At 40.0% G+C, this 21,247-nt stretch overlaps 2 protein-coding genes and 1 long non-coding RNA gene across 3 annotated transcripts; all 3 read right to left on the reverse strand.

The window, feature by feature from the left end:
- Nucleotides 1-1,408: 1,408 nt before the first annotated feature.
- On the reverse strand, nucleotides 1,409-5,254 carry LOC105019505 (myelin-associated glycoprotein). Its single transcript, XM_013133269.2, has 7 exons — nucleotides 5,231-5,254; nucleotides 4,997-5,068; nucleotides 4,351-4,731; nucleotides 3,932-4,237; nucleotides 3,658-3,742; nucleotides 3,497-3,551; nucleotides 1,409-2,681 (listed from the first exon to the last, which is right to left on the reverse strand). The coding sequence occupies exons 2-7, from the start codon at nucleotides 5,040-5,042 to the stop codon at nucleotides 2,541-2,543; spliced, it is 1,014 nt and encodes a 337-aa protein (XP_012988723.2). The 5' UTR covers nucleotides 5,043-5,068; nucleotides 5,231-5,254; the 3' UTR covers nucleotides 1,409-2,540.
- Nucleotides 5,255-10,197: 4,943 nt separating this feature from the next.
- On the reverse strand, nucleotides 10,198-10,737 carry LOC105019503. The gene is made up of 4 exons (XR_004575093.1): nucleotides 10,620-10,737; nucleotides 10,486-10,523; nucleotides 10,353-10,444; nucleotides 10,198-10,250 (listed from the first exon to the last, which is right to left on the reverse strand). It is a non-coding gene; the product is annotated as an uncharacterized LOC105019503 (long non-coding RNA).
- A 657-nt stretch (nucleotides 10,738-11,394) lies between these two features.
- Nucleotides 11,395-21,247, reverse strand: LOC105010273 (B-cell receptor CD22-like). The gene is made up of 7 exons (XM_034289400.1): nucleotides 21,221-21,247; nucleotides 21,020-21,124; nucleotides 15,660-15,731; nucleotides 14,091-14,357; nucleotides 13,915-13,999; nucleotides 13,750-13,807; nucleotides 11,395-12,325 (listed from the first exon to the last, which is right to left on the reverse strand). The coding sequence occupies exons 1-7, from the start codon at nucleotides 21,222-21,224 to the stop codon at nucleotides 12,053-12,055; spliced, it is 864 nt and encodes a 287-aa protein (XP_034145291.1). The 5' UTR covers nucleotides 21,225-21,247; the 3' UTR covers nucleotides 11,395-12,052.

Genomic DNA, 21,247 nt, shown 5'->3' on the forward strand with positions numbered 1-21,247 from the left:
AAAACACGCAAAATATGTTTAGAACTACAAATGAACTTTTTTTCTGTGACCCAAAAGAGAGACTCTGGCGGAGTTACTTTTTTTGAGGGTGTAGGTCTGTCTGGGTGCTACCTGTGTTGTTTTACCCCCACTGATCCTAAACCAGGTGAAGTTGGTCACAGGAGGGTTGGCTGTACTGCTGCAGGTCAGATTCACACAGCTTCCCACTGATACTGGAACAGCTTTTTTAGCCCCCACCTGTTTCTGTTCTCCTCGTTTGTCAGTGTATTTAGTTCAGCCCTTTTCTCCTTGTCATTGTTGGTCATTGTGTATGTATACCTGTCATGTTTGTGTGCCCCTGTGCCCCTGTGCCCCTGTGCCCCTGTGCCCCTGTGCCCCTGAACCATGGACCCATTGAACCCTCAAGTATTTTTGTAGTGCCCGGCACTCCGTTTGGTTTTCTTTAATTTTTGTTTAAAAAAAAAGGGGAAACCCTCGAACTTCTGCGCCTGCATCCGTCTCCAAATCTACAACCGTGACAGAATGACCAACCCAACACAAAGGAGGCAGCAGAAGTGGACGGTAGGGGAACTCCTCGGATGGACCGATTCAGACTCCGAGGAGGAGGACCCCTACTGTCACCCCTGGACCGCTGGATCCCCTGGTGGCCTTCACCGAGCCCAGGCCCGCGTCAGCCACGCCGACGTGGGCAACAGACCACCAGAGACTCATTCCGGTCTGCACCCAGTCCTGTTCCTCAGGTTCCCCGACCCCGAGCGGGCTGGCCTGGTTGTAGGCTGGCCATTCGGCGCACCCCGCTACCCATTCCGCGGCCTTCCGCCGTCCCTGCTCCTGTCCCTTGGCCTGTCCCTGCCCCAGTCCCTGCCCCCTTCCCGCAGCCTGCCCCCGTCCCGCGGCCTGCCCCATCCCTGCCCCCGTCCCGCGGCCTCCCCAGCCGCCAGCTCCCCCTGCTGCCCAGGGTCCGCCGCAGCCGCCACAGGAGGATTGGTCGCCCGAGCCCACCGATGACTGGCCGCCTCGTCCCGCGGCGCCCTCTCCTGCCCTGGAGCCGCCACCTCATCCAGCGGCGCCCTCTCCAGCCCAGGTACCGCCGCCACCTCATCCAGCGGCGGCCTCTCCTGCCCAGGTACCGCCGCCTTGTCTCGCGGTGCCCTCTCCTGCCCTGGAGTCGCCGCCTCGTCCCGCGGCACCCTCGCCTGCCCTGCAGCCGCCGCCTCTCCCTGCGGCTCCTTCTCTGGTCCCGCCCCGCCTCCGACTGTACTGTAACGGTCCCCTCCTGAAGGGACTATTCCACTTCATGTTTTCTGTGTGTCCTTGTCTTGTCCTTGTATGGTCCTTCCTGTTCTTGTTTCAGTTAATCGGTATATTCAGTTCACCTGTGTTTTAGCCCCCACCTGTTTCTGTTCTCATGGTTTGTCATGGTATTTAGTTCAGCCCTTTTCTCCTTGTCATTGTTGGTCATTGTGTATGTATACCTGTCATGTTTGTGTGCCCCTGTGCCTTTGAACCACGGACCCATTGAACCCTCAAGTATTTTTGTAGTGCCCGGCACTCCGTTTGGTTTTCTTTAATTTTTGTTTAATAAAAAAGGGGAAACCCTTGAATTTCAGCGCCTGCCTCCGTCTCCAAATCTACAACCGTGACAGTCACGTTGTATTTGTGTGCGTGGTCATGAGGTCTGAATCAACAGCAGCGGCGGAATATAAAGGTACACTTTCTTACGAACCTCTTCAAAGAGCTGGTAGAACATATATAGATCATAGAACTATGTCATAGAACATAGTTCCACTCATCATTGTTTTTTGTACACTCAAGTTGGCTGGGGCTCCTTGGTTTCCGGGAGGACCAGACACTGGTTGTTGTTTATGTATAGGGCTATAATGCATAAACTGCCATGCTATCTTACCTCTAAAATAACTTTGAGAACTGGCACTTATAGAACTTGTTCCCAAGATTGGTTGATCTTAGAGATTCCTCTGGCTCATTCAAAAGTGGGTAAAACTGCTTTTGAGTACCATGCAACTCTGTCATGGAATGAATTGCAGAACAATTTAAAGCTTGTTGATTTGGGTTCTATTAGTCATTTTCAATCAATGATAGATGAACATTTCACTGTTAAATGTAGTTGTTAGCTGTCATTTTTGAATTTATAATTGCTGTACACAGGGCTCAGCTGCAAAAGAAGCCTTGGTCTCAGAGTTATTTATATGTATAAATAAAGGTTAAATAAACAAATAATAAAAAATTAAAAAATAAGTATTAATATGTTGTAAGGGGATACAAGGGTTACATAGAGAACAATACATTCGGTATTTAATATCTTAGAATATTATTACTGCATATGGTGGTATTCTCTATTTCCTGATTCCTCTCCATTAAGAACATGAATCTATCATTCTAAAATCAATAACTAAATTACCCATATGGAGTAATTACATTATACTTAAAAGTCATGACTTTTCACTTGTGCGTTAACTGGTGGTTCCTGATCCTTAGTCCGTCTCCTGGTCCAATTGACTTCAGAGTACTCTAGTCTCTGTCTAGCTGGTCTCTGTCCTGGGCTGTAGCTGGGGTCTCTTTGTGTTTGAAGTCGATCTAACGGTAGTTGATCTCAGGCCTTCAAGTTCTGCTGGTTTCTTTCTGGTCGTAGCCTGGTTAGCGTGCACCTGGTTATCATTGACCTGGTTAACATACATCAGTGTGTTTTGAGGAGAAAAGACAAAAGATGGGACATTAATTTAGCTGACCAAAGTATTTTCAACAAAAGCAATATAGCTATTCTATTGTACGCTGTTTTAAGTCAATTGACAAAAACTGTAGGAACTACGAATGATTGGTGGATTTAATTGATCCTACATTTAAAGCTTTACGATGCTTTCATATATAATGAAACCTGAGGGTGGGGTCAGTTCGCAATGAAAGCCGATAAGTCAGGAAAATGTCTAGCTGATTCAGCTGATTCAGTGAAAATGCATGCTCTTTAAGTTTTTTACTGCAAATATCTGTTTACTTTCATAGTTTTATTGCCTTTAATTTGGACTGACCACAATTCTGCTGGAAGGTCCTGACATCATATGCTGCGTTTATGTCAATGAAAATGTTGCTTATATTTGACAGATGAATCCCATACATAAAATAGGTTAACATTTTTTATTTGGATGCATTTTAGGATACATATTAACATAAATATATACAGTTTATCTATGCATTTTAAGTGTATTTTATGTGTGACATACATTTGTAAATGTAGCATGTGGAATTGTTTGTAATTCTTGTAATTTTTTAGATGCATTTTGGATTTTTCACAAACTATGATTTGTTTCTGATATGAGATTACTTCCCTGACCAGGGCGTGTTTATATTCCCCGTTAAACAATCTACAACCTGCTTAACAGTTAAATAAGATACAGCATAAGTTCAGCAACTCTTAACATTCACTGTACTTAAAGGAAGTTGGCATTGTTATCAGTGAGATAATACCACAGATCATTCTCACCTGTTCTACTTGATTATTTGTCCATTCAAGTCCACCAGGGAGCTTGGATTTTCTCCTGAAAGACATTAGGAAAAGCGCATCTGAATGCAATGAAATGTTTTGATATACAGAGCAAAAACAAATATTAGTAATTAAGCATTCTGGCTAATAATAATTTTTACCATCCAAGGAAAGAGATGAGCAATATAAGCAGAACGACCAACAAAGTTCCTTTAACAATCCAACAGACCTTTGAGTTTTCTTGCCCTGGAAAAAACAATAGATATTAAGCTTTTCCACATACAGATCTTTAAAGTACTGTATATCCACTCTGCTGTTATATGCGTCCTAGTTTTACCTGGAATAGATCAAACTAGCTTCACTTCCTGTGACTTCTCAAAACCATGATAATTTCTTGCTTCATTAGGAAATAATAAAATATGAATCAAATCTTACTTATGACATGGAGTGTCCAGGTAAGTTCAACTGTCTTGAAGCTTGTCCCTACTGGGTAGACTGCAGTACAAGTTATGTTCTTGTCATTATGATGGTATGATGGAATGAAGATCACCGTGGATAGAACTGTTATTGTTTGATTTGTATTCTCCTGGATTTGGTTCTCAAATGTGGAGTTTGTTGGGAGAGTCCATATTAGTTTAGGCGGGTGTTCAGGACAGGGAGCAACAGCAGAACAATTTAAACTGACAGGAGTCCCTTCCTTTATGTCACCTAAGAATGTCATGTCAGGTTGTTCAGGTGAATCTGTAATATATTGGAAATAAATGTAGGTTTCACTCAGTCTAGTTGTCCACTCTTAACATTTGATACAAGGAATCTAAAAAGGAAGAAATAAAGGATAAACAATGGTCTCTTACCCTGGACATTGATCTGAACATACTTTTCATGGTCTGTTGCACTGTATGGTTTACTCTCAATTCTGAAGTAGTACTTATTAGTGTAACTGGTGGTTACATTGAAGAACACTGTGGTGCAGTTCTTCTGGGACATGTTTCCAGTTATCTTGCCTTGATACCTGTTGTCATTTTTACTGCTGTTAAATATCACATTTTTCAGATCAACCTTATGGTAATCTTTAATCCACACTCCTGAGATCTTTACTGTATTTTTAAAATCATTTCTTTTGTCTTCCGGAATATCAAATGTACATGGGATTTGCACACAGGAGTTACTCAGTACAACCAATCTCTCTGGCATTGTGGTGATCAAATGTCGTTGTGAAAACACAATCAAAACACCTGTAATATAGAGGAGAACATGAGGAAGGTTTATTAAACAGTTTCTCCCATATTCTACCTCTGCAGTACAGGTTGTTCCTGATGTTAAAACAGACCATCCTGGACTGAAGGAAACACATTCTATAAATGAACTAAACAAGGAGAACATATTTCAGTTGAGTCAATAAAACTATAAGATATTGAGAAACATAAACTAAAATGAAATCACTTTCTGTTGTATTGTGTCATTATCAATACATTGTGGAGAACAGTGTGGAGAACTTACTCGTCATGAAGAGGCCAATGATGAACATGTTCTGAGGAGAAGCCATGTCAGAACTCAGATACAAGAAATCACCTGAAATGGTACAAAAAAAACTCTTTGGTTTATTTATTCCAACAAACAAAATGTTCTGAATGTGAAACATTTTGTAAAAGTTTTAAAACACCATGAATTAGACCAATTTGATCAAATAGAAAATCTATTTGATGCAATGTTTTTATGGAGGAATGTATTCACCACTGTTGTAGTAGAAAATACACCATGTTGCAATATAACTTTCCCATATTAAATAGACCTAATACATGAACTAACACCAGAACATTGAACATTTTAAATATCATTCATTCTAATTAATATCCTCATTTAATTTGAATATTCTAAGTGAATGTAGAAGAAGTTGATACTTGCCTTACATGAAAAGGTTTCCCAGGAGTCCCTATTTCAACACCCATAAAGTGTTCTTACAAACTACTGCTGAAATAGACTGTTTCATCAGTGCGATGATTTACTTCCTGATAAATGTGTGAAACATTTTTTTGTAAGGAGACTACAGGGTTTTGGCTATTTAAAAATATGCTTAAACATGCTTAAAAAGAGCAGAAAATGTTTCCCTTTTCTAAAGACGGTTTAAACACTTCTGCAAATTTTTTCCCCTGTTATTTACCATGTTGCAGAGGTGACCTGTTTTATCAGTTTTAGGACAAAGAAAAGACGTGATAAAAATGTACCAATAGAAATTAGATAATATTGTTACTCCAGTGCAAAATGTACTAGTGAAAACAGGGCATCAATAAACATCTCATCAGCCACTTTTGCTGTTTTAACAGTAGTACTAGCCTAACCATTGTTCTCAATATGTTTTAGGGGGGAATGTATTTAAATCTTTCTGTGTTGCACAGAGTTGGTGTGCCAAGTAGATTTTCCATATACAAACATGTGAGAACACGAGTAATTGGATTTATTACATCTATGCTCGTGCCAATCAACATAATTTTGAAAACATACACACATACATATATACATACAGCTCTGAAAACATTTAGAGACCACTCCTAATATTTCTTAAATCAGCATCTCTACATGTATGGTAGCCATTCCATTTCAGTGTCTGTTAAATTCCAACACAGGCACATCTCATTTTACTTAATGAGGTACTGATTAGCAAGCCAGCAAGTTCATTTATATAGCACCATTCAATGTGCTTTACAAATAAAAATAATGTAATAGTACAATTGCATAAAAAGAAGTACTCAAACAAAAACATCAAAACAACATCATCATAAGAAAACATAGAATAATAAAATAGAAGTATTATAAAATCTAGGTGATGTTATGTTTTTGAGATGTCGTGTTTTTTTACTTCACTATGTTTTGCGTAGAAAGCAGCCTTACAATACAAGCATTATGCCCATGTATCTACTCCAATAAACAGCTCCAACCAGCCTTTGAATTCAGGGTGTGATTCCCACTCCTTTCTGTATTTTTGAGTGTACAATTTAGACAGACATGATGAGCTAGCCAGCTAAAAGTTTAGCTCATGTCACAGAGTGGGGCACATACAGTGGACGAGGTGAGTGAGTGACAGAGGCTCAGTGAGTCAAATGCAGTCATTTATTTTTGTGCAGTGAATTATTTGAGACAAAGAACATTTAAATCCTGCCCTGAATGTAAGCCCGGGCGAGATCAGCCAGTGGCGGCTTCCCGCATGCACGATTCATTTGCAGTCTCGGGATGCGGAGGGGTGAACATCTCCTGCTCTGACTACAGCTGAGAGGGACTGCTGTGTGAGGACTGGGCCACCCGCCTGTGAGTGCTTTGGGACGGGGGAGGGGCCCACGGCAGCACCCGCTGCTTGTTGAGAAGAGTAAGAATGATACGTGCTTTCACTTCAGTCTCCAATAACACCAGAAAATGTCTCTAGATCAGGGCATCGGTTAGCTCCTGGACAGTCTGTGGTCCTGCTTCTACGACCCTGTCCAGCTCTCCTCGTGTTAGGTCCCATCTCCTGGTATTTCCTCCATGCTCTTAAGACTGTACTGGGTGACACAGCAAACCTTGCAATGGCACATATGGATGTGCCATCCAAGAGGCGCTGGACTACCTGTGCAACCTGAATGTGCTGCAGGTACCGCCTCATCCTACTGGTAGTGACAAGGACACTAGCAAAACAAGAGAAGAATCAGTCAGGAAGGATAAGGAGAAAGCAATAGTCTGTGGAAACCACCTGCAAAACAATTCCTTTTTTGGAGGTTATCTTGCTGTTGCCTCTTCCTAACTGGACAGATTGATATCACTGAAGTTTAATTGACTTGGTTATACTGTGTTGATTATGTGTTCCCTTAATTAGTTTGAGCAGTGTATATATTTTATATATATTTGGACATTTTCACTTAGGGTTGTACTCACTTTTGTTGCCAGTGATTTAGACATTAATGGCTGTGTGCTGAGTTATTTTGAGGGGACAGCAAATTTACAGTGTTATACAAGCTGTACACTCACTACTTTACATTGTAGCAAAGTGTAATTTCTTCAGTGTTGTCACATGATGTGACGACTGCGCCCTCTGCTGCCTCTCCTGCAGCAGGCAGGCTCCAGCGTGCAGGCTTTTCACATGAAAAGATATAATCAAATATTTGCAAAAATGTGAGGGGTGTACTCAATTTTGTGAGATACTGTATATGTATACAGGTCTGGAAAAAATTAAGACCACTGCAACATTCACATTTTTTTTTGGTTTTATTATTCAGAGGTATGTGTTTGAGTAAAATGAACTGTTTTGTTTTATTCTATAAACTACTGACAACATTACTCCCAAATTCCTATTACAAATATTCATGTAGAGTCTTGTTTTCTGATTAAAAGAATAACATGATGGAATTCATATAGTCCATGTCATATCTTATCAGTAAGGAATGACATCAGTTTAAAATTAAATGGGCCCCAGCTGCCCACTGACAAGTCTCTGATAGCCTCTAATTCAGTGACAGAAATGAAACCCTTCTACTGCATGTTTTAGTATGTGGGATAATGATAATGTCAATGCTACTACTTATAATAATATAAGTTAATCTAAAGAAAAACAGAAGACCGTACCCCTCCAAGAACTGCCACCTTAACGTGGTGGAGGGGTTTGAGTACCCGAGTGACCCTAGGAGCTATGTTGTCTGGGGCTATATGCCCCTGGTAGGGTCTCCCAAGGCAAACAGGTCCTAGGCGACGGGTCAGACTAAGAGCGGTTCAAAACCCCCTTAATGAAGAATACAATTTTGAGTACCGTGACGTCGTCCGGTATGGCGCAGCCGGGGCCCCACCCTGGAGCCAGGCCCGGGGTTGGGGCACGTATGCGAGCGCCTGGTGGCCGGGCCTTCCCCCATGGGGTCAGCCCGAATGGACGACGTGGGGCCGCCTTCCCGTGGGCTCACCACCCACAGGAGGGACCATAAGGGGCCGGTGCGAAGTGGATTGGGCGGCAGTCGAAAGGCGGGGGCCTGGACAACCCGATCTCTGGACACGGAAACTAGCTCTAGGGACGTGGAATGTCACCTCGCTGGCGGGTAAGGAGCCTGAGATTGTGCGTGAGGTTGAGAGGTTCCGACTAGAGGTAGTCGGGATCACCTCTACGCACGGCTTGGGCTCTGGAACCACACTCCTTGAGAGAGGATGGACTCTTCACCACTCTGGAGTTGCCCATGGTGAGAGGCGGCGGGCTGGTGTGGGTTTGCTTATAGCTCCCCAGCTCTGCCGCCATGTGTTGGAGTTTACCCCGGTGAACGAGAGGGTCGTTTCCCTGCGCCTACGGGTCGAACGGCAGTGCAGAGTACCCGACCTCCTTGGAGTCTCTGGGAGGGGTGCTGGAAAGTGCTCCGACTGGGGACTCTATCGTTCTACTGGGGGACTTCAACGCCCACGATGATGATGACAGAAGACCGTGGAAATTCAAGCATTCTTTAAGATGTCTGCATGTAGTTCAGATTGCCACACATGTAGCAGTGCATTACCCACATCTGGCAAAGAAGTATGAATGTAGTTAAGGTTTATGAGCAATTCTTCTAATGGCATGGTGTTCAATTGTTAATAGTTGGACCAATAAGTGGCAGAAATATCATATTTTTTGAACATATAAGATTTTAGAACAGTGCAATAATTTACAACCTCAAAGAGTCTCTAGCTAAACACAAAAATAAACACTGACTTGACATGAAAATATACTGAATAGTGAGTTTTAAATAGATAATTTTGTTCCGTTTCGGTTCGGACACTTGGTACGACATTTCTATGCGTCACACGAGTGTGCACGGTCACAGGCACACCCCCTAGAAGTGTATAACCTCGTTCCCTCCCTCATGGAACCAAAGGTAAAGTCATATCTTAAACTATAAGCACTGAAGGAACACACTCCATGGCTTTCTAACTCGATTGATCTCCAAGTCACCCAAGACGCAACAAGGAGTGTTTAGATCATGACAAGGCAACCACATTCATCACTAATCCCTGAAGGCCAGACAGTGTTGGCTATTTGCATGGGACCTTTTACATTAAACAGTCAAGAGTACACAGTTATAATTGTAACAACAAATGTACCAAAATAATGCAAATTCTAAGTGACATTTGAAGAAAAAACACCTTTTAAGCTTAGTTGATTCACCCTTTTAATTCAGTTAATTTCATTACACCTGTCTTGGACTGGTGGTTCTTGAGTTCCTTTCTCTGGCTGAGGTCAAGTTATCATGTAGCCCACCAACCTGGGAGTTCTGTGGAGAGAACACACAGAAGAACAGCAGTTGGCCTTTCAACACATTATTTCATTTATACCTGAAATGTGTATTTAGCTTCCACAGCGCAGGGAGAGGTGTAACTCGCTGGTTTGGACATGTATAAACATAAAGCAATGTATGTGTTCTGTTCAATATGCGGACAGGAGCCTTTTGTAATCCTTACATTCTTTCAGAAAATGCGAGAGCTTCTTGATTGGTTCTTATTTACTAGCTCTTTGCATGCGTAACTCCGCAAACTTTCTTATAAATTCCTTACATCAGAGATTGTCGTATCCAACCAGCGGTGCACATCACCTTCATTTTCAACACCTTTTGCAGACAACATCAAAGCATATTTTCCAGACTCTGTGACAGGGGACTTTGACTCAGGAATCAGACAGGCAACATTGTAGATGGGTTACAATGTTTTATCTAATATTCCCAACCTTTCCTGTGAGATGTCTGGTATTTCAAGGTCATTGGAGAGCCTAGATTTTCTCAGGCTAAAAGAAAACAATTATATATTATAACACTAAGGTAAAATAACAAACAGCATGTTACAGTTAATTGGTTTGCATTAGGGAGATTGTTGTAATTATTATTACCATGCAAAAAATTTGATTAAGCTGAAAAGAAAGGATTCCCAGGGTTTTTATTACAATCTCATGAATCCTTGGATTTATAACATGGTCTTGTCCTGTAATACTAGAAATGACAGATACATTTAATCATACTTACCAATATACTCCAAACACATCACTTATGCTTCAGTTAATCTGAAACAGAAAGAATGTAGAACAGACAATCTGTAGTACAAGTGATATTCTCTTCATTATGAAGGTATGATGGATTGAAGGTTACTGTGTATAGACCTGATTTGTTTTGATCTGGATTGTCTTGTAGTTCATTCTCAGGTATGGACTTTGTTGGGAGAGTCCATGTCAGTGTAATGGGGTGTTCAGGAAAGGGAGCAAAGCAGAACTGTTTAAACTGACTGGAGTCCCTTCCTTTATGTCACCTAAGAATGTAATCTCAGGTTTTTGAGGTGAATCTGTAATATATTGGAAATAAATATAAGTTTCACAGACAGCCTAGTTGTATACTTTTAAAATTTGATACGAGTCTAAAGACGAAGAAATAGTGGATAAACTATTGTCTCTTACCCTGGACATTTATCTGAACATACTTTTCATTGTCTTTTGAAGTGTATGGTTCACTCTCAATTCTGAACCAATCAGAAGCAGTGCCTGACAATGTGCTTTGAAACATAAAGGCTGTGAATGTTTGTTTACAAGCTATAGCCCAAATAATATTAATCCTAAAAACAAGTAATATCCTTATTAATTAAAGCCTTTTTGTAGAATGTTATGACCTGATTGTATTTTCTTTACTGGCATGTAGTTGGTGGCTGGCATTATTGAATGGCCATTGGCTTGTACCATTTGGAAGGAATGTATCCCATTGGCCTACAGAAAGCAGCTTTCCTGGATTCCATTGGTGGAATGTGAATTAGCATACAAGGCATATATTTACAGCTCAGATATGTAAAAGTTAAACATTTTAGAGTGGTAATTGTATGGGAAGGTTTTATTAAGAGTACAATTTATTTGTATTTTGATTTACACTCAACATTAACAAACATGATAATGCCGAAAAGATAAATGGACTGTATCTAACACGCAATCATGTGAGAAAAAAAAAAAAATTAAGTTTGTTCTGGTATATTTTAACATCATTCATGTAAACATACATAAAGGGGGGTTAGTAATATACTGTACCAGACTAACTCAATTATCTTTATTTTATGCAGAAATCATTGATTTAAGGCCTTACATGTTTTAGTTGAGTACTTCCATGTAGTTACACATCTAAAAAGCTAACAAATATTTTCTTACTAGAATACTGTGTATGCAATTCAAGGAAAACAATCGTATAAACGCAAAATCAAAACTACTATGACAATGCAAATGCACCTCTCGTAGCACCAAGCTGATCAACTTGAAGCTGACTGTGCCGCTAGCTGACCAGAGGCTGTGATGCCTTGTGTGCTATGTGCATGTAGGTCACCACTACCATCTGAATGGGGAGTCATGGTCAGCAAGATTTTCCTGGTCTCGCACTTTCAAAGCTAAGTGAAGCTGACTATACAGGTGGGTTAACCCAATGAACATCATGGTTGGAAAAAAATGGCATGGATGGCTATGAGAAAGACTAATTAATAAGATGAAATGTGTAATTAAAATAAAATCCAATACACAAAATCAAAAAAATTGTAAATTACCCATATGAAGCAATTACAAAATACTTAAATTGCATGACTTTTCACTTGTGCGTAAAGTTCATTAACTGGTGGTTCCTGAACCTGAGTCCATCTCCTGGTCCCCTTGACTTCAGAATACTCAGTCTCCTCCAGCTGGTCCCTGTCCTGGGCTGCAGCTGGGGTGTTGTCGGGTTGTTGCTTGGAAAAGTCGATCACACCATAGTGGATCTCCTCAGACTGGTCTGCAACTTCTGCTGGTTTTCTGGTCATAGCATGGTTAGCGTACATCTGGTTATCGTTGACCTGGTTAGCGTACACCTGGTTAGCATACATCACGGTATTTTGAGGAGAAGAGACAGGACATATTCATTTGGATGAACAAAGCATTTTGTGAAATCTTTCTTTCAATAAAATCAAATATTCTATTGGATGCCATTTTAGCTCTGTTGACAAAAACTTTAGGAACTATGACTGTTTTGTTTGGTGGAATTAATTAATCCTAAATGGAAAGATTACCGAAGCTTTAATATATAATGAACCTCCAGGGTGGAGGTCAGTTTGAATTGAAAGCTGATAAGTCAGGAAAATTGAACAACTTTTAAAATAAACTACGTTTACTTGATTAGGTAAAACTACAGTACATGCTCTTTTCTTTGACTGGAAATATCAGTTTACTTTAATAATCTATTGCCTTTAATTTGGATTGTTTACAATTTCCTGGAAGGTCATTTCATCATATGCTGTATTTATGTCAATGAAAATGTCACTTAAATTTGACAGAAGAATCCCATGCATTAAATAGATTTTAAAATATTAAATTTGTATGTATTTTAGGGTACATATTAGAATAATGTTTATCTATGCATTTCAAATGTATTTCATGTGTGACATACATTTCTAAATGTATGTGGAACCCAGTACATTTGTCTTTGTTGTAATATTTAACATGCATTTTAAATTTTTCACAAACGTAGTCTTTTTATCCGATCTGAGATTACATCCGTGACCAGGCCATGTTTATTTGCTGTGATGGTAATTCCATCGATCGGAACTCTTAAAGGAGTTAGTACAGAGACAAAACTCTCTTGGCATAATTAGCTGTAAATATGCAAATAGAGAGACGCGTCAAAAGCTTACAGGAGAATCCTCTGAGGAATCTCTAAATTAATACAGGACAATCAGTACTTAGGGGTGTGGTAAGATGCTGCACATCTGTCTTATGTCACACAGGTTTTACCCAAAGTGTGGGCTGTCCCCCCACCTTATCCTTCCTGCCATAATGTTTACTGTTGTATTTACCTAAAGAAGTCAATCGCCCCTACTTCCCCCCAAGGGCCACATTCCTAAGGAACAAAGGACTGATAGCCTTATTGGTTTAAGCAGATAAACAGATGGTCAGAGTACCTAATAATCCTCTGATACTATACAGATGTGTGTCACAATCAAAAACCAGAGTTACATACCAGGTAATAGAAAATACATTTCTCAAATGTACCTTAGTTAAAAAAATTCCATAATATTGCCAATAAACAATCTGCTTAACAGTTAATTAAGAAACTATAAATTCAGCTACTCTACTATTAACATTCATTGTACTTAAAGGAAGTAGGAATTGTCAGCAGCAAGATAATACCACCACAGTCTCTCTAACATTGTTTCCCATGGTGCTTTGGGTAGTTTCAGGTTTTTCTTTAATGCACTTCTGTATTGATTTTAAAGGTTTAAAAGAGCCTTATACTTACCTGTTCAAATGGATTATCTGTCTGTTCAAGTCCACGCAGGATCTTAGGTTGTTTCCTCCTGAAAGACATTAGGAAAAGGTTTTCTCAATGGACTGAGAATTTTTGATATACAGAGCAAAAAACTAATATTAATAGTTAAGCATTAAGGTTAAGAATTCATTATACCTTCCAAAGAAAGCAATGAGCAATATAAGAAGAACAAGCACCAAAGTTCCTCCAAAAATCCACCAGATCTTTGAGTTTCCTTGCCCTGGAAAAAACAATAGATATTAAGGGGCTTTTCCACATACAGATCTCTAAAGTGTTCATCCACTCTGTTGTTACATGTGGCCCAGTTTTACCTAGAATAGATAGCAATAGTTCCTTTGACTTCCCAAAGCCGTGATCATTTCTTGCTTCACAGTAGTACGGTCCTTCATCACCAACAGTCACATTGAGGGTGTAGTTCTGTCTGGATGCTACCTGTGTTGATTTACCCCCACTGATCCTAAACCAGGTGTAGTTGGTCACAGGAGGGTTGGCTGTACTGCTGCAGGTCAGATTCACACAGCTTCCCACTGATACTGGAACAGCTGGACTGATGGAGGCTGAGGTGTCTTTAGGAGAGACTGGGTGGAGAAAGATGAATTTAGGTGAATCCCATCTACTTAAATAAGAACGTTGGCTTGGTAATACATTGATGTCATTAGGAAACTAGGTAGAAATTTGGGACTTAGGATATGTCCCTAAACATGTCCATGGGAATACTAGATAATTGAACAGATAATACCTTTAGCGATAACACAATTATGAAAGAATTATATAAGAACCAGAGACTAATTCGTACATAAGACATGAAGTGTCCTGGTATGTTCAGCTGTCTTGAAGCTTGTCCCTACTGGGTAGACTGCAGTACAAGTTATGTTCTTGTCATTATGAAGGTATGATGGGATGAAGGTCACCGTGGATAGAACTGATTTGGTTTGATCTGGATTCTGTTTTAGTTGGTTCTCATGTGTGGACCTTGTTGGGAGAGTCCATGTCAGCTTAGGGGGGTGTTCAGGACAGGGAGCAACAGCAGAACAGTTTAAACTGAGAGGAGTCCCTTCCTTTATGTCACCTAAGACTGTCATGTCAGGTTGTTCAGGTGAATCTGTAATATATTGGAAATAAATATAAGTTTCACAGACAGACTAGTTGTCTAATCTTGACATTTAATAGAAGGAATTTAAGAGGAGGAAATAGTGGATAAACAATTGTCTCTTACTCTGGACATTTATCTGAACGTACTTCTCCTTGTCTGTTGCTTTGTATGGTTCGCTCTGAATTCTGAAGTAGTACTTATTAGTGTAACTGGGGGTTACATTGAAGAACACTGTGGTGCAGTTCTTCTGGGACAGGTTTCCAGTTATCTTGCCTTGATACCTGTTGTCATTTTTACTGCTGTTAAATATCACATTGTTCAAATCAACCTTATGGGAATCTTTAATCCACACTCCTGAGATCTTTACTGTATTTTTAAAATCATTTATTTTGTCTTCAGGAATATCAAATGTACATAGGATTTGCACACAGGAGTTACTCAGTACAACCAATCTCTCTGGCATTGTGGTGATCAAATGTCGTTGTGAAAACACAATCAAAACACCTGCAATATAGAGGAGAACATGAGGAAGGTTAGTTCATTTTTATTAAACAGTTGCTCCCATATTCTACCTCTGCAGTACAGGTTGTTCCTGATGTTAAAACAGACCATCCTGGACTGAAGGAAACACATTCTATAAATGAACTAAACAAGGAGAACATATTTCAGCTGAGACTATAAACCTATAATATATTGAGAAACATGGAAATTAATATACTAAAATGTAATCACTTCCTATTATTTTATGCATCACTATAAATACATCGGGTCAGTGTGGAAAACTTACTCGTCATAAAGAGGCCAATGATGAACATGTTCTGAGGAGAAGCCATGTCAGAACTCAGACACAAATAATCACCTGAAATGGTACAAAAATACTCTTAGGTTTATTTATTCCAACAAACAAAATGTTCTGAATGTGAAACATTTTGTTAAAAAGTTTTAGAACCCAATGAATTAGACCTATTTGATCAAATAGAAAATCTATTTGATGCAATGTTTTTATGGAGGAATGTATTCACCACTGTTGTAGTAGAAAACACATGTTGCAATATAACATTCTCATTAAATAGGCCTAATACATGAACTAACAACAGAACATTGAACAGTTTGAATTTAATTCATTCTAAATAATATCCTCGTTTAATTTGAATATTAGAAGTGAAGGTAGAAGTTGATACTTGCCTTACATGAAAGTTTGTCATGAGTCACTATTTTACACCCATGAAGTGTTCTTATAAACTTGTGCGGAAATAAACTGTTACATCAGTGCGGTGACATACTTCCTGATAAATGTGAGACATTTGATGTAAGGAGACTACAGGGTTTTGGCTATTTAAAAAAATGCTTAAATATGCTTTTCTAAAGTCGGTTTAAACACTTTTGCAAAAATGTACCCCAGTTATTAACCATGTTGCAGAGGTGACCTGTTTGATCAGTTTTAGGACAAAGAAAAGACATATCAATAGAAGTGAGATAATATTGTTAAGACCAAGTGCAAAATTTACTAGTGAAAACAGGGCATCAATTAACATCTCATCAGCCACTTTTGCTGTTTTAACGATAGTACTAGCTTAACCATTGTTCTCAATATTCTAACATCCCTGGCCAGGATGCTAAATCAGGAGTCGGAGTCAGAGGTAAAGAACACCGGGTAGAATTTATTAACCCTAACAAGACAGCTGTGTGGCCACTGTCTACGCCCAATCATTTCTGTTAACACACAGACTCTTGACGAACTCTCTCCTAGATATGTAGCTAGCTCAGACAAGTATCACACGTTACGGTTCTCTGTCACACACAGTAGTGGAGCCACAAGAGCGAGAGATGCCTGCCAAAACCCCTCCTCAAACAGGTGCAGTTAATACAGGTAATGAGTGGAGAACAGGAGGGCTTCTTATAGAAAAACTAACAGGTCTGTGAGAGCCAGAATTCTTACAGGTTGGTAGGTGATCAAATACTTATGTCATGCAATAAAATGCAAATTAATTTAAAAATCATACAATGTTATTTTCTGGATTTTGGTTTTAGATTCTGTCACTCACAGTTGAAGAGTACCTATGATAAAAAAAACCTGCAAAATCAGCAGTTTATCAAATACTTGTTCTCCCCACTGTATAAGCTATGGCCAGGGACCCCTGGACACACCCCTGCGGGACCTCCCACCCGGTAAAACAGCCCCACCTAACCGTCAGGCCCTGCCCCCTAAAGAAACAACTGAGCAACTTAGAACAGCACTTTGTTCCCTCCTTTACATGGCCTCAACCCCTTGACATTTTCTTAGTTGCATCTCAGATTAAAAGCAATGGTCCGCAGAGAGCTTCCAAAGCATCAGAGGGATTTCATTGTTGAAAGATCAGTCTGGAAATTATTTTGCACCCTTCTCCTAAGCATTAGATATACCATGGAACACAGTGAAGACCGTTATCATCAAGTGGAGAAAATATGACACAACAGAGACATTACCAAGAACTGGAAGTCCCTCCAAAATGTATGAAAAGACAAGAAGAAAACTGGTCAGGGAGGCTTAGCAAGCGAGCAAGTTTATTTATATAGCACGATTCATACATAGAAGCAATTCAATGTGCTTAATTAATAAAATGTAACCATACAATTGCATAAAAACAAATACTCAAATGAAGACATCAAAACAAATTTAAACATATGAAAATGGAAGTAGAATATAATATGGGATTTCCTGAAACAATTCCCTGAACCAAATCTAATTTAACGAGAAAAAATATAAAAACCACTACTGTGGTCATCACTATATTCTTGCAATAAATTATGTCATCACCTAATTTGCATAATTGTCCATGTGCATGTAATTGTGACGGACGCTTTAGGACAGACGAATTGTTACACCTGCAGGTACGTGCGTTTGTGTTTTTCCCCCAAGTGTCCCTTATGATCCTGATTGTGCTCATTGGTGCTTCCCACCTGGCAGTCATGAGTACATCTTGTGTCCAGCTCAGCCCCTTTTCCCTAACCCCTTTACCGTGTGTTTATAATAAACATTTGGTGGTCTGTGCCGTTTGTTCCCACTGTTCATGTGCACTTCACCACTTTGCATGAGTTTACTGTCACGGGTCTCTGTACCATCCACCCTAGACTGCTAGAGCCACGGGTTTCGTACCAGGAATCATGTCGTGGGAGAGACAGAGTAAAAAAAAATATATATTTTTAGAACTACAAATGAACTTGTGAAATGTAACCTCAGCTCCTCCCACTTGCATGAAACCACAGGTTCAATGGAGAGCCAATATGTGGTAAACACCTTGGTTATCTGGAAATGTTTCTCCCCACAGTTGGTCTCATATGGCCTTGTAGGCCTCCCTGGAGACACTGAAAACCAGTTATAAGTCTCTTGTACCAAGTACTCCACACTACGGGGGATGGTGGCATTGGAAGCATGATTTAAAACAAGCTGCAGAGAGCAGCACACAGCAAATAAGAACCAGATCTTTGTCATACTCCTTCAGCACTTTATGGACCCCATTGTTAAAATTAATTTATCATCCTTATTCATATTCATTATTTTATTAGAAGGGTTTTGTACTATGTATGCTTGATCAATTACATATACTGGAAGACTTGTCTCTCTCCCCAACTTGTAAGGCCAGGGTCTTGTGTTCAGGGTCAGTGATGAATGGAATGTCGGCTGAGCAGGGCCTTGGCTCCTTTCAGCTGTAAGAGAAACAGGCCTCTGCCTGTGCCATAAAACCGCCATAAGAAACTGTTCTCTAGGAGGAAGCTCTTGAACAGCAGGGGGTTATTATTACTTACATCCTACAGGTGAACAGAGTTCAATTCCTTATCAGAAAGAGCATAGTCAACTTGAGTCCCCATGTAGTAACTGTCCAGATTGTTATATCTCAGCCTTTGACTGGGTTGTCTGGGCAACTGACATTCTAGGATTTTCTGTGTCTCCTGGAGCTATTTGTGGAAGATTGCAGTTTTAGACTACCTCATATTGGCTACTTTTATTATTATTATACCTTTATTTTTACAGGCAAGTCATTAAGAACACGTTCTTATTTACAATGGCGGCCTGACAAGTGGAGTAACCACTTAGAGGAAAAGGGGAAGTAGAGTTAAAATGACAACAAACATTATAGATACTTACAAGTTAGCAATTACAAAAACACAATTGCAAATTCAACATAGTAGACAACAGACCACTTTAACCAGGTATGTGTATATAGAAATGAAGAATAGCTATACATAGAAATATTTGCTCCCAAAAAAAAAAATCTTTCTTTTTCCTTTCCCCTTCCCTTTTTCCTTCCTATCCTTTCCTTTTCCTATTTTTATTTATGACTATGAAGAGAAACAGCTGCATGTGTCCGTGTACAAGAGTGATATTACAGTTTTAAATGATGACGTTGAAATTAGCTTATCAATTTTGAGAATTTTCTGGAGCGAATTCCAGTCCCGAGCGGCAGCAGATTGAAATGATATTAGACCAGTAGCTGTTTTGGTTTTTGGAATTATTAATTGAAGATAAAGTGAAGACCGGGTATCATAAGTGGCAGGCTTAGGCTGCAGCAGGTGACCTAAGTAAGGTGGTGAGTGACCAAGAAGGGTCTTGTAAATGAACGTGAACCAGTGAATTGTACGACAATTGTGAAGGGAGGACCAGTTGACAGATGTGTAGAGAGCGCAGTGGTGTGTGTTGTAAGGAGCATTTGTGGCAAACCTGATAGCAGAATGGTAAAGAGAGTCAAGTTTTGACAGGGTGGACTTGCAGGCAACCCTGTAAATGGTATCTCCATAGTCTAACATGGGTAGGATGGTCATTTGAATAAGAGAAAGTTTGGCAGAAGTGGTGAATGAAGAGCGGTTTCTGTAAAGAAAACCAAGCTTGGCTTTAACCTTAGATTGCAGCTTAGATATGTGGGTAGAATAAGTAAGAGAGGTGTCCAACCAGATGCCCAAGTATTTATATGCAGTGACTTGTTCTAGAATAGCCCCATTACAGGTGGTGATGTTAAGTGCAGGAGGAGGCGTAGTACCCTTTCGGTAAAACCACATGATTTTTGTTTTGAAGGTATTGAGACTGAGATTGAGTTGTGTAAAGGATTGTTGAACTTGGTAAAAGCTTTCTTGCAGGGTAGCTTGAACAGCATCAGGGGAGGGACCAGTGGCATAAAGAACAGTATCATCAGCATATAGGTGAATGAAAGAATTGCCAGCCTTCGGTGGAATGGTATTAATATAAATTAAAAAAAGAGTTGGAGCAAGGATAGAACCTTGGGGCACACCCCTGATGATCGGGAGAGAGTGGGATACAAGGTTTTCGAATCTTACACTTAGAACCCGGTGTGAGAGATAATTTGTGAACCAAACCAGTGAGTGATCAGTGACACCAATGCTGCTGAGTCTGTCAATGAGTATGTTGTGGTCCACAGAGTCAAAAGCTTTTGCAAGGTCAATGAATATAGCAGCGCAGTGTTGTTTAGTATCTAACGCAGAAGTAATATCATTGAGTACTTTAGTGGTAGCTGTAACACACCCATACCCTGCTCGGAAGCCAGACTGTGCCCCAGATATGATATCGTAAGCATTTAGATAATTGAGAAGTTGTTTGTTGACAAGTTTCTCCACAATTTTAGACACACAAGGCAGGATTGAAATTGGCCTGTAATTGTTTAGATCAACCTGATTACCGCCCTTATATAGTGGAAGCACAACCGCTTCTTTCCAAGCCGGTGGAATCTCTGATGTATGGATGGAGAGATTAATGAGTGATGTTAATGGAGCCGCAATGACAGAGGCAGCAATTTTAATAAAAAAAGCGGCAAGATCATCCGACCCAACTGCTTTATTGGGATCCAGAGCGGTCAATTCTTTCAGGACTTCCTCCATCAAAACAGGACGGATGGAAAAACTATGTGGAGGTGTATAAAGGCTGCAGGGATTAGAGGGTACAGGAGCTGTAGCAGTAGGGGTGGGAGCTTTGGGAACAAAGCCTGAATTTATAAAATGGTGATTGAATGCGTTAGCCATGGTGTTTTTATTGGTGACAACTATATGTATGTACTATTCCTTGTACATACAGTCTGCAAATGCTAATTCCGTCATCTGTACTGTTGGAAGAGTATATAAGCTTGAAACGCATAATCAGAACAATCTGTCATGACTTACTCTGTGTTGGTCTCTGTACTTGCACTCTTTTTGTCATGATGCTTGTTCCGGTCACGGGTTGTGGGAGTAAGGAACCAGGCGCAGGCAGAATGCAGTCAATTTCCGCTTTAATAAACAAAATATCAAGCGCGACCAACCAACAAAAGAAAGGGCTGACCTAGGCAGCAAAATGACTGCAGGCAACAGTTATAAGGCACTTACCCATAACGACAACAATGACCCACAAAT

The sequence above is a fragment of the Esox lucius genome, chromosome 21, assembly GCF_011004845.1.
Source record: "Esox lucius isolate fEsoLuc1 chromosome 21, fEsoLuc1.pri, whole genome shotgun sequence".
Classification (NCBI taxonomy): Eukaryota; Metazoa; Chordata; class Actinopteri; order Esociformes; family Esocidae; genus Esox; species Esox lucius.

Excerpts from the sequence above, each read along its gene's own strand:
- LOC105019505 (XM_013133269.2), bottom strand. The coding sequence starts at position 5,042 with ATGGCTTCTCCTCAGAACATGTTCATCATTGGCCTCTTCATGACGA. Across the intron at positions 4,238-4,350 it reads TGTTCAGATCAATGTCCAGG|ATTCACCTGAACAACCTGAC; the intron begins GTAAGAGACCAT and ends AATATATTACAG. Across the intron at positions 2,682-3,496 it reads CAAATAATCAAGTAGAACAG|GTCAATGATAACCAGGTGCA; the intron begins GTGAGAATGATC and ends TATGTTAACCAG.
- LOC105010273 (XM_034289400.1), bottom strand. Across the intron at positions 14,358-15,659 it reads CATTGGCCTCTTTATGACGA|TCTCTCCTAAAGACACCTCA; the intron begins GTAAGTTTTCCA and ends TTCTCCACCCAG. Across the intron at positions 12,326-13,749 it reads CAGATAATCCATTTGAACAG|GTGTACGCTAACCAGGTCAA; the intron begins GTAAGTATAAGG and ends TATGCTAACCAG.